Consider the following 12,785-nt stretch of genomic DNA (forward strand, 5'->3'; position numbering starts at 1 on the left):
ATAGGCTCAAAGTGGACGATCCGAGTGTCGTTCTATTAGAGGATTTACGGTAGTCTTTTATATTTTTTCAGATAAAAATATTCTGAAAACTTTGACTTTTCATGGAATTCTAGATTTTTTTGACTTTTTTCAGCTTGAGATTCGAAACGTCAAAATTTCAATAAAAAATTTTGAACTTTCTCAAAATTTTCCAGATTTTTAGGCATTTTTCTAGCTTAAATTTCAAAACAGTCAGAATTTCGGATTCATTTTTTTCAAATCTTTAAATTTTTGAATTTTTGCCATTTTTCCAAATTGTTCAAATATATGATATTTGAATAACTGTCAACCTAATTTTTCAAATTCAGATTTTTTTTCAAATTCGCCCCAAGACTTCAATTTTCATTGGAACTTTGAAATTCAGAAATTCTAAGAATTTGAAATTCTGAAAATTTTGAAATTTTGAAATTTTGAAATTCCTGAAATTCGGATTACTGTAGCTCTAAAATTCCCAGGGCGCTAAACGGCCGAGATTTCCCAGAGATTTGGATGGATTGAGAGATTTGAGCTCGAGTTTGGGCAAATATGAGTGAGTTTCTTTTATTTTTGAAATCTACAGTAACCCAGATAAAAATATACAGTAATCCAAAGAACTACAGTAATCCAAGGAACTACAGTAATCCAATTTTTTCAGAGAATCCCATGCTCTCTACACCTTACTTCTCTTCTCTACAGCATACCTCTACAAGCAGACTTTTGCAATTCCTGGCTCATTTTTTATGGTAATTTTGAAAATTTAAAATTTTTGAAAACTATTTTATTCAAAAAGTTTTTTGTCTGAAAAAAAAAACCAAAAATTCCTTCCAGAATCTTCTATCCGGTGCTCTGTTTGGAACTCTCCGTGGAGTTGCCCTTGTCTGCACCCTCAATGCCATCGGAGCATCGTTTTGTTTCTGTTTGTCGGCACTTTTTGCAGCGCCAATTGTGGAACGATATTTGAAAACGAGAATTGAGAATTTGAGAGTTATGGTAGGAAAAATTAAATTTTTCATAAAAAGTTGTTCTAGAAAAATAGAAAAATCTGCTCCCTAGCTCATCTGGGACCCGAGATATCGTAATTTGAAGTTTAAGCAACTAGAGAGTGTGGGGAAGGAGAGAGCGCAGACAGTTAGAAACTCTAACTGTTTGCGTCTCTACTAAGCTTCGAAGCGTTATATTTTGGTTCGTCCGTGGGCTAGAGAAGCGATTTTTTCTCTAATTTTTGCTCTATCATTTTTGAAAAAATTGTCAAATTTGCGAATTCCAAAAAATTTGACAAAATTCAAATTTCCAAATTATTTTGAAATTTCGAAGTTTTAGAATTTTTAATTGTTCGAAAACTCCTCAAAAACACATTCAACAGTCCAATAATCGCTTCTCTAGCTCATCTAGAAGCCGAGATACGGCCATTTGAAGTTTTTGAGATACGCAGACAGTTAGAGTGTCTTGTTGTCTGCGCTCTCCGACTTCCCCCATAGTCTATACGCGATTAAGCTTCAAAGCGCTATATCTTGGTCCGTAGGTGGGCTAGAGAAGTGTTTTTTTTTTCATTGTTTTTGACGCTATTTTTAAAGATTTGCCGATTTCTAAAAAATTTCAAAAAATTGATTTTTCGATTTTCTGAAAATTATACGAATTTTCATAAAATCTAAAAACAATTTAAAAATGACACAAAACAATTCAAAGAGGATCACTTCTCTAGAACATCTAAAAGTCGAGATACGGCCATTTAAAGTTTGAGAGAGACGCAGACAGCTAGAGTGTCTCGTCGTCTCCGCTATCTCCCTTGTCCACACTCTCTAGTGGCCTAAACTTCAAATGACTGTATCTTGGCTCCAAGATGAGCTAGAAAGCTGGTTTTTGAACAAGATTGACAGGAATTTTTCGTATTTCCTGGATATACCGGTAATTTTTGAAAATTTTCAGGTAAATGCCGAGCGTGACCGTCTTTGGTTGTTCCTTCTCTCCGCCAGAGTCTTCCCATTCACGCCTCACTGGTTGCTCAACATCTCCAGTCCATTTTTAGATGTACCACTTCGTTATCACGCCAGCTCGGTGTTTGTTGGTAAGCTCGAAAACTCATTTTCCTTGCTCAATTTTTTTCAGGTCTCTTCCCGTACAACTTCCTATGCGTTCGCGCGGGTACTGTACTCGCCGAAGTGAGATCCATGTCGGATGTGTTTGATGTCTGGACCCTCTCCGAACTTCTTACTGTCTCGCTGATCCTTCTTTTGGCCACAAAATATTCAAAAAAGAGCCACCAAATGGAGAGAAAAGTTTCGGACCATAATGTTCTTCATGGAGTTAAAATGTCATAATTTTTTTGGAATTTTTCTTAAAATTTTTTTTTTCAATTAAGGGTAATTATGTATCTCGGGTATAATTAGACATTTATTTTTAATATGAAATGAAGGGTTTTAAAAATTAATCTACCATTTTCCCATATCGCTTCTCGATTTCTGAGACTACTGTAGCCAGATTTTTTGAGAGTTCCTCGATTTTTCGGTCCACAGCCTCCATTCTCTCTATTAGACGGTTAAAACGGTTCTGTTTTTCTGGGTTGAGGGATTCAAGAGAATCTAAAAATTTGAATTTTGGAATTTTCGGAATTTCGTGGTTTTTTTTTAATTTTCAGGATTTCACAGTTTTAGAAACTTTCGGATTTTGCAGAATTTTTGAATTTTTGAATTTTTGAATTTCTGAATTTTTGAATTTTTGAAGTGTTTTGAATTTTTGAATTTCTGAATTTCTGAATTTTTTAATTTTTTAATTTTTGAATTTCTGAATTTTTGAATTATTGAATTTCTGAATTTCTGAATTTTTGAATTTTTGAATTTTTGAATTTCTGAATTTTTGAATTATTGAATTTCTGAATTTTTGAAGTTCTGAATTTCTGAATTTCTGAATTTCTGCATTTTTGAATTTCTGAATTCCTGAATTTTTGAATTTTTGAATTTTTTGAATTTTTGAATTTTTGAATTCTTGAATTTTTGAATTTCTGAATTTCTGAATTTTTGAACGTTTGAATTTTCGAATTTTTTGAATTTTTGAATTTTTGAATTTTTGAATTTCTGAATTTCTGAATTTCTGAATTTCTGAATTTCTGAATTTCTGAATTTTTGAAGTGTTTTACATTTTTGAAGTGTTTTGAATTTTTGAATTTCTGAATTTCTGAATTTTTGAATTTTTGAATTTTTGAATTTTTGAATTTTTGAATTTTTGAATTTTTGAATTTTTGAATTTCTGCATTTTTGAATTTTTGAAGTTCTGAATTTCTGAATTTCTGAATTTTTGAATATTTGAATTTCTGAATTTCCGAATTTCTGAATTTCAGAATTTTGGGATTTTTCGGGATTTCATGGTTTTTTTTTAATTTTCAGGATTTCACAGTTTTAGGAATTTTCGGATTGGGCAGAATTTTGGAATTTTGAATTTCTGAATTTTTGAATTTTGGAATTTTGGAATGTTTGAGTTTTTAAATTTTTTGAATTTTTGAATTTGAGAATTTCTGAATTTCCGAATTTAAAAATTTAAAGTTTCAGAATTTCTCACCTGTTTTTTGTCTTTCTTGAGTTGAAGAACCTGAAGAAGCTGGAATTTCAGACATGGTATTTTTCTGAAAATTCTGAATTTGAAAAGTAATCCTAAAAAAAAATAAAAAGAAACTAGAATTTTGAAAACCGATTAATCCTAAAACTTTTGGCTAAAACGATTGCTTTCCCCATGACAACCAATAAAACATTTTGATTAAAAAACAAATAAAAAATATTAATTCTTGCACAAAGTGACTTCTGACTTCCATGTGCCTGGTACGGGGGCCAAAGCGCCAGGAGAGGACTGAATTGGAGACGTCATGTTATATGTTTTCAGATGAAAAGGGATATGAATTGTGTAAGATAGGAGCAAAATGATGAAAAGTAGAGTTGAAAAGTCGGAAAGTATCATGATGAGAAGTTTGAAAACGCAATAGAAAATGGAGATTGAAATGGAAACCTTTAATCCCGCTAACCTGATGTTCATATCCCAGAAACATGAAAAGATTCGAACTAACTGACCCCTGTTTTCATCCAACTATCCTAGCATCATATCAGTACAGTAACCATTTCGTCAAAATTGGTTTATAACATATTCAAATAGGTAGGTGGATGAGCGCTACTAGGTTCATATTGAAAAAAAAAATTGGTTTATAACATATTCAAATAGGTAGGTGGATGAGCGCTACTAGGTTCATATTAAAAACTTTAATTTTAGAAAAAGTGTCTAGAAGTACAAGACAAACTCCGAGAGGACTGTGTTCATGCGACAAGGGAAATCTCATGCAGCAATCAAGTTGCAAAGGCTATTGAAAAATATTGCAAAGATGAGTCATATTGTAAGTTGGTGCTCAGTTATCTCAATTTCTGTAAGAATTATCAAAAACTTGTTAACTAATAAAACGAGTGTCTTAATATTATCTACATTTTGTTAGTTGACAAATATTTGTTATTTTTTATATCAACCGCGATAATTGAGCTCAAAGTGGAAGCTGCCAGATGAGCCAGCTGGTGCATTTGAGCTCAATTATCTCGCTTCCCATAAAAGATATCAAAAATCTGTTAACTGATAAAATGTTGGTAATAATTTGATAAATATTTTATCAGTTGGCAACTTTTTGATATCTCTAACAAAGACCAAGATAATTGAGTTTTAGCTGTGGCATGTCCCAATCGTCCGACTACGACAACCGAAGCGACTACGATGACTTCTACTGATGGCAACAAAATGATTCCATTCATAATTGGAGGAGTCGTTGGAGTCATCGTCTTTATCGCCATTGGGATTGCTATTTTCTGTAACTGTAAGAAGATGAAATCAGCTGGAGAGGGGGCAATCGCTGACTGGACCAACGAATAAAGGTACTACGGTACTACGATAACTGGAACACCTGTAAAGACAGGAACTGAAACCGCTAATGGAACAACGATGACTGGGACGACTAATGCAGCTTCAACAGCTAGATATTGATGTCTTTTTTTACCAAAAATTTAACTTTTTTTAAATATTTATTCAACATAAAACTTCCATTTTCAGTATGAGTTTAATATTATGAATTTGAAAATAATTTGATTGTCCATAGAGCACGTTTGCTCATTTTTTCTCCTCTTCCTTTGATTTCTTATCCACCGTGACTTTTTCCTCCAATTCCTGTAGATCCTTTCCTTTTGCTTTCCATTCTTGACAAAGCTCAATGTTATCGAGTCTGAAAAAGACAATTGATTAAAACTTAATTATCTCGGTTCCTATAAGAGATATCAAAAAATTGTCAACTGATAAAATGTTCATCATATTATCAGCTATATTTTATCAGTTTTCCAATTTTTGATATCTCTTACAAGAAACAAGATAATTGAGCTCAAAGTGCAAGCTACCGGGTGAGCTACGAAAGTAGACTTCGAGCTCAATTATTTCGGTTCCTTCATGAGATATTAATAGTTTATCAACTGATAAAAAATCAGTGATAGTGTGATAAACATTTTGTAAATTATAAATTGTTGATACCTTTCCTAGGAGCCGAGTTAATTGAGCTTCAAAACTCACGGTTTGCTCAAATGCTCCAACCATTGTTGAGCCAATGAGGAGGTATTCATCTTGACGGCGTGCGAATGTTCTGAAAAATTTGACTTTTTTAGAAATTTTGAATTTACAAAAGAGCTTTCGAATTTGTATAAGTACAGTAACCCGAAAAATTTCAAAAATTCCAAATTTAATTAAAACTGGTTATATTTATATTCATTTTAAAGCTCTCGATATGCTGATTTCAAATCTCGAGATTTTGAAAAATTCAAATTAAAATTTACCTTTCATAATTTCAAAAATTCCAAAAAAAAGCGTCCAGATAAAACGATTCTCTCCAAAAAGAACCTTCGCTCGGCAGCGAGCAAGAGAGTTCAGGCGCACGAGAGACGCAGACATTCTCTGCTGGCAATGCTAGTCTCTTACCTACTAAAACTATTTCTCTCTTTTCGATTTTTATTCATCGTTCATGATTCTTGTCTGCTTTGAATTCACGCACATTTGGCGCGGCCACTAGACCTCCCCTAGTGTCTCTGTGTCTCGTCATCTTACACACTCTCTCGCCCATGGCGCCGAAGGGACGGCATGCGACGCCAGGAGGCGTCTTTTTTTTTGGCAATTACATTCTTTTGTTGGTGTGTGTTTCTGGGCTCATTTTTTCCAGTTTCCTGATTTTCAGATTTTTCTGGAAAATTCTGAAAATTTAGAATTTTCAGATGACCTCCAGAAAACGCCCATTTCACGCTATAGACTCCTTGATTTTCGATGAAGATGAAGAATGTGGAACATCGTTCAAATCTGGACCAGATCCCTATTTTATCCCAACTGCGATGATTGAGGAGCTTAGTTGGCTGGAAACGACGTTGGTTTTTACAAGAATGGAGTATATGGCAAAATGTGAGTTGGGAAATCTAAAAATAGAGAAAACTTTGAAAATATTAGTGAAAAAATGAGGATTCTAGCTTGTCTGGGAGCCGAGATACGGCTATTTGAAGTTTAGAAGAAACGCAGACAGTTAGAGAGTCTTGTCGTCTCCACTCTCTTCCTTCCCAACACGCTCTAGTTGCTTAAACTTTAAATGACCGTATCTCAGTTCCTAGATGAGCTAGATAACAGGTTTTTGAACAGAAAGCCTTGATTTTTTAGAACTTTTTTTCAATTGATGTTTTTTTCAAGTTTCCAGTTTTGCAGATTCCGAAAAAATCAAAATTTTTGAATAAAACCGATATTGAAAAATTGGTAAACCCTGAAGTTTAAAAAAACTCTAAAAACTACGAAGATTAGTGAAAAAAATTACATTTCTAGCTTGTCTGGGAGCCGAGATATAGCCATTTTGAGTTGTGAAGAGACGCAGACCGTTAGAGAGTCATGTTGTCTGAGCTCTCTGCCTTCCACACACTCTCTAGTTATCTAAACTTTAAATTGGTGTATCTCGGCTTCTAGATGAGCTAGAAAACTGGTTTTTAGACTGAAATCTGTGATTTTTTTTTTCATTTTCCGAGAAAACTGATATTCAAAAATTTTAAGTTTTCCGATTTTCCATAAATTTTCACAAAAAAATAACACTAATAACAATAATAACAAACGATTTACCAAAGCTAAAAATACGTTCAAAACTATGAAAATCGGTTCAAATTTCATGATTGTAGCTCATCTGGGAGCTGAGATACATCGATTTGAAGTTTTGAAGAGACGCAGACAGTTAGAGTGTCTCGTCGTCGGCACTCTCTTCCTTGCCCACACTCTCCAGGCGCCTAAACTTCGAATGATTGTATCTCGCTTTCTAGAAAAGCTCAATGCATAATTTTTTTTGGCAATTCTGCTCAAACATTTACGTACTTTGGGAATCACAGATCTCGAAGAATGCGTCGATGAGCACATCCGCGAGCAACCTGCCATTCTCCAACGTCAACTGGAATCCACAACCCTTGACATACACCCCGAAAGGCCGACAGTTCCAGAAAGACGACGCCGTTTATCGTCTCCAGAAGTCAGAAGACTTTTCAGGGAGAACCAAATTGATCGCTGGACAGGAAAATTTGCGAAAGAACGGATTACTACAGTAGAGGAGCAGAGAAAGTCTCGGAAGCGAATGCATCATTGGGAAACTGGAGAATTATTGGATATTGATCATTTTGCGAAAGATGATGATGCGGATATTGTTAAGCCGTAAGTTGGAAAAAATATCACAATGGAAGCGCTAAAAATTCCAGTTAATTCTGTCCAAAAATCATCTTTCTAGTTCAACTAGGAGCCGAGATACAGCCATTTGAAGTTTAGGCGACTAGGGAGTGTGTGGAAGGGAGAGCGCAGGCAACGAAACACTCTAAATGTCTGCGTCTCTGAAATAATTTCAAATGACTGTATCTCGGCTCCTAGATGAGCTAGAAGCAGGATTCTTGAACTGTTTCGAAGCAATTTGAAGGGGTTTTCAAATTATGTAAAATGTTTACATTTTTGTCCAAATTTTTCAATAAAAATTTATTTAAAACTATAAAAATAATTTGAAAACCGTGGAAAAATGACACAAATGAGTTGAAGAATCACTTCTCTAGCTCATCTAGGAGCCGAGATACAGTCCTTTGAAGTTTTCAGAGACGCAGACAGTTAGAGTGTCTTGTTGTCTGCGCTCTCTGCCTGCCCTACACTCTATTGTCGCATAACTTTAAATGACTGTATCTCATCTCCTAGATGAGCTAGAAGGCTAGTGTTTTCACTAATCTCTCCGAAATTTCAGAAGGATTTAGGTCTCAAATTCTTTCGATTTTATATAATTTTTCAGACCCCGAAAGCCAGAATGTGAGACACGTGAGGAGGCGGAGAGAATGTTCGAGGGCCTCAAACCCAAATTGGAATGGGAAATGAAACGGCAAGTGCTTCAAGAAAGAAGGGCTCATGAGGAACATGAAGAAAATTACACAAAGGCAGTGGAAAAATTAGAGATCTGGTTGGCAAGAGAACGTCTTCGGCCAGAAGACGTCACTCAAGAAATCTATGAAAAGGAGATGGAGGATGCGATGAGAGAGATCAAGGAGGAGGAAGACAGAAAAGCGTGGCTTCATGCTGAGGAAGAGGAGCGGAGAGCTCGGGAATTGCTTGCTCAGATTCATTTGGACAATGATGCCATCGTTGATGAATATGAGAATCCCATGTTTCCTGGTGTTGATGACATGGAAGGCGAGGAAAATGATGAATTTGAAGAGGAGCAAGTTGTAAACGAAAGTTTGGAGCGCAATATCGAACAGCAAAGATGAATAAATTAGTTGAAACTGAACAAATATGTGAAAAAATAAGCATTCTAGCTCGCCTGGGCGCTGAGATACAGCGCTTTGAAGTTTCGGCGACTAGAGAGTGTGTGAAAGGAAGAGCGCGCGGACAGCGAGACACTCTAGCTGTCTGAGTCTCTCCGAACTTCAAAGCGCTGTATCTCGGCTACTAGATTAGCTAGAAAGATGAAATTTTGACTGATTTGTGTGGTTTTGAACGTATTTTCAGTTTTTAATAATAAAATAACAGAATTTTTCGAAAGAAAATTAGTACATTCGAAAATTTTGGAAATCTCGGTTTTTTCAAACATGAAAAAGCATTCAAAATCAAGGTTTCGAGTCAAAAAGCCCCTATTTTAGCTCGTGTAGAACTCGAGATACAGTCATTTGAAGTTCAGGCGGCTAGAAAGTGTGTGGAAAGGAGAGAGCGCATACAGCGAGACACTTTAACTGTCTGCGTCTCCTCTCAGCTTCAAACGGACGTATCTACGCTCCTAGAAGTGCTAGAGACGTGATTTCTTCACTAATCTGCAAAGTTTTTAGAGCTTTATTAGAATTGGTAGCTTATTTTTCAGCTGTAGTAGTTTTTTTTTCAAATTCCAAGAAATTCTTAATTTCTAAAAATTCAAACTTCAAGCAAAAATTGATCGAAAAGTCAGGTGTCTAAGAAAAATTGAGAAAATTATACGATCTCCACCAAATTACTCTCGGCTCCCAGAAAAATCATGGAATACGGAACATCGAACCCTCTCCACATAAGTTCGAAATTGTGAACTGACATCTCTGGACCCGCCCCAGCCTGACAAAAAAAACTATGGCAGGGCTCGCAGTGGCCAGGCAGAGGCACGGTTTCCAAGTCTGCTGATTACAGGCCTTTTTTCAAAGAAAGACCGCAACCGTTGAATCCGAATCTATACCTAATCGAGTGTTGGAAAACTAGAAAACTTTTTTAAAAAAATTCTAAACCAGGCTAGTAGACTGAAATATCAATGACCCCTCTGATTCTGGAAACCCCAGCCCCGGCATGGTTTACTGAACCGAAAAAAAATCTCTATAAAAGAGAGAATCGATACAGTTGGAAATCAGTTCTGCTTGTTTCTGAACAGCTACGCTATTTTTGCCCCCATGGGATCTTCGGATATGTTCGACATTACTTGGTGGGATTGGATAAAAACCGAGGAAGTGTTGCTCAAGTAAGTTGAACTAACAACTTTTTCAAAACTAAAAATTACATTTTTTAAGAGAGCTCAAGCAGGGTTTCTCGGTTCGCAAGGCGTAAGTTATCAGCTCATTTTGAGAAATTATCATTTTTTTATAGGAACACTTTTATAGACAAATTATGTAGCCAAAAGCCAGGTTGGTATTGTAAGAATGATAACAAAAACTAATCGATTTTCAGAATATTGTGGAAGTGCTAGAGAAGCTTTGATGAAAGCTTGCAAAGAAATTCCTATGAGTGACGGTAAGTTTTAGATTCGAGAAGTTTCCGGACATTTAAAATTTTAATTCTTTTAGACGACTGCAAACAAATCGTGGATCCAGTGATGAAAAATTTCTGTGAAAAGAACTCGAACAAAGACAGTGAGTTGCGAACCGTGCGAACCGAGAAACCCTGCTTGAGCTCTCTTAAAAAATGTAATTTTTAGTTTTGAAAAAGTTGTTAGTTCAACTTACTTGTCTACTAGCCTGGTTTAGAATTTTTTTTTTAAAGTTTTCTAGTTTTCCAACACTCGATTAGGTATAGATTCGGATTCAACGGTTGCGGTCTTTCTTTGAAAAAAGGCCTGTAATCAGCAGACTTGGAAACCGTGCCTCTGCCTGGCCACTGCGAGCCCTGCCATAGTTTTTTTTTGTCAGGCTGGGGCGGGTCCAGAGATGTCCGGAATGAATTTTTTGAGAAACGGAATCCGACATCCGGAATCCGGAATGAAAAAAAGCACGGAATCCGGAATCCGGACATCTATGCTCGGGTCGGGCCTGAATTTTTTGCCTGAAGCTTTGGTCATAGACAAGATACAGTTTTGCAAATAACATAATTTTGTAGTACTCGTCAAGTTCTATCACATTTAATTTACTAGGGAAGGCCCCAACTCGGGTGTGGCGATACGGGTGGTGACCTATATCATCTGAAAGCTGAGATTTTCCTGATTCCAAATCTGTTTTCAAAAAGTGCATTGTCGCGGTAGTTTTCGAGAAAATTGGGTTGAAAGTTTCGAAAAATGACGTGGATTTTTCATCTCATTTTCCTTCCTCACGTATATAAGTTTTTCTGTGTTGAAAAATGTGGAAGCGTGGTCGAGTGGTTAGTGAGGAGGAATATCAAGGGATGACTCTTTGGTTCGACTCCCTCGAGCTGCTAAACTTTTTTTGAATTTTTTTCTTCGGTTTTTCCGGTGACTGTATCTGACTTGTAGAAATGGACATAGGTTATCGAATATTGTGAAACAACTCTTTTTATTGATTCTCTTTGTTTTGAACTACAATTGAAAAACTTTTGACATAAAATTGATAAACAACTTATTTGTGAAATTTTTTTTTCATGAAAAATACATTTCCACCTGAGTTAGGACAAAAATGTCGACACATACTTTTTGTGCTCTGAGCATCATAACTCAAGAGCCCGACTTTCAAAATTCTTCAAAACGTATTTGGTGCATATTTGGACACTGAGAATCATTTGACATCTAAAATCAAATCGAGAAAATATTCCGAAAAAAAGTTTTTTTTGGATTCCCGGACCACTGTTACAAACAACTGCTCTGAAAATTCTAAAAATGAGAAATTTTCAAAAAACAGATTTTTAGCTTGGGGACTGCTACAATAAAATCAACTCGTTAGTGCATGGATTTTGCTTTCTCCACGAAGAATGTAAGTTATCAAAGAGGTAGTTGTAATCGATAAGATCGCAATTTTTTAATGCTCTCTCCGTTTCCCAACTGATCCGGCTCAAAAAACTCATTACAGTTTGTGGCTGGATCACGACGACTCGACCAGCTGAGATAACCACGACAACAAAGGCAGCACCAACAACCACCTCCAACAATTCAATGGCGATTATTATTGGTTGTGTCATTGGAGGAGTTGTTCTACTCGTTGTGGCGGGTCGGAATTTATATGCTTTGCCGCAAAAAGATGAACAAGAAGGGAGGGGACAACTGGAATATCAGGAAAAACTGGGGTCAGTGGGACTACTGCAGCCACTGGTACTACTAACAAGAAGACATCGAGAGCCAGTGGCACTATAACTGGACCTAGCGCTGTTTAGATGTTTTTTTTAATGTTTCATTTTCTACTCGTTACTTTCTCAAATGATCAAAAATTCTGATCGGGGGCTCATAGCTCAAACTTGACTTAAATAAATACTTTATTTTTTACTTTCTTTAGTTCTGATTATTTTAAAGGTGGGGGGACATGAAAAAAATAATGTTCTCGAAATTCCGTTCAAAGATGCCCCTCGAGGAGTTGAACTTGTGAGGGCGATGATTGAGGGTGCGGCGCCGCAACCGACTGAGCCACGCGGGCAAAGAGAAAGGGCACGCCCGATTGCATACATAAAGGCGAGGACGACAGCTGTACGCAGAGTGACATTAAGCGTTGTACACCGTCACGGTAGAATGCATACTCTAGCTACAAAAAAACTACGAAAAATCTCCTGTCCCCCCCCCCTTTAAAGCAAAAAATAAGAATACTCAGAAATTCGGAATCTCTGAATCTCTGATTTTTCGAATTTCCAACTTTCTAACTTCATGAACTTCTGAAATACAAAATTTCCGGCCCACCCGGGAATTTGGGTTAGCAATATTTTTAAAATGGGAAGATAAGGGCACAGGAAATTTGAAACCTGGACAAACAGACACACAGACACACAAAAAGAAGGAAACTAACGAATCAAACATTGGAATCACTTTTTTTCCCCGATTATTGCTCATGTTATTCAGGAAAAACATA

General features: G+C 36.1%; 2 protein-coding genes across 2 annotated transcripts in view; both read left to right on the top strand.

Moving 5' to 3' along the window:
• CBG18864 overlaps window positions 1-2,336 on the top strand; it is a gene marked incomplete at both ends in the record, with an annotated part of 2,718 nt that extends 382 nt beyond the window's left edge. The window contains 3 exons of the mRNA XM_045241400.1: window positions 847-1,008; window positions 1,945-2,083; window positions 2,125-2,336. Coding sequence (XP_045096596.1) covers window positions 847-1,008; window positions 1,945-2,083; window positions 2,125-2,336 — 513 coding nt within the window. The remainder of the gene's footprint in view (window positions 1-846; window positions 1,009-1,944; window positions 2,084-2,124) is intronic.
• A 3,801-nt stretch (window positions 2,337-6,137) lies between these two features.
• Window positions 6,138-12,508, top strand: CBG18867 (the record flags this gene model as incomplete). Its single annotated transcript, XM_002646409.1, has 13 exons — window positions 6,138-6,206; window positions 6,288-6,468; window positions 7,425-7,740; window positions 8,354-8,748; window positions 9,898-10,030; window positions 10,080-10,112; window positions 10,156-10,193; window positions 10,237-10,299; window positions 10,353-10,472; window positions 10,695-10,807; window positions 11,642-11,705; window positions 11,802-11,939; window positions 12,222-12,508. The coding sequence occupies 13 exons, from the start codon at window positions 6,138-6,140 to the stop codon at window positions 12,506-12,508; spliced, it is 1,950 nt and encodes a 649-aa protein (XP_002646455.1).
• Window positions 12,509-12,785: the final 277 nt, after the last annotated feature.

This window comes from Caenorhabditis briggsae (assembly GCF_000004555.2).
Source record: "Caenorhabditis briggsae complete genome, chrI, whole genome shotgun sequence".
NCBI classification, from domain to species: Eukaryota; Metazoa; Nematoda; class Chromadorea; order Rhabditida; family Rhabditidae; genus Caenorhabditis; species Caenorhabditis briggsae.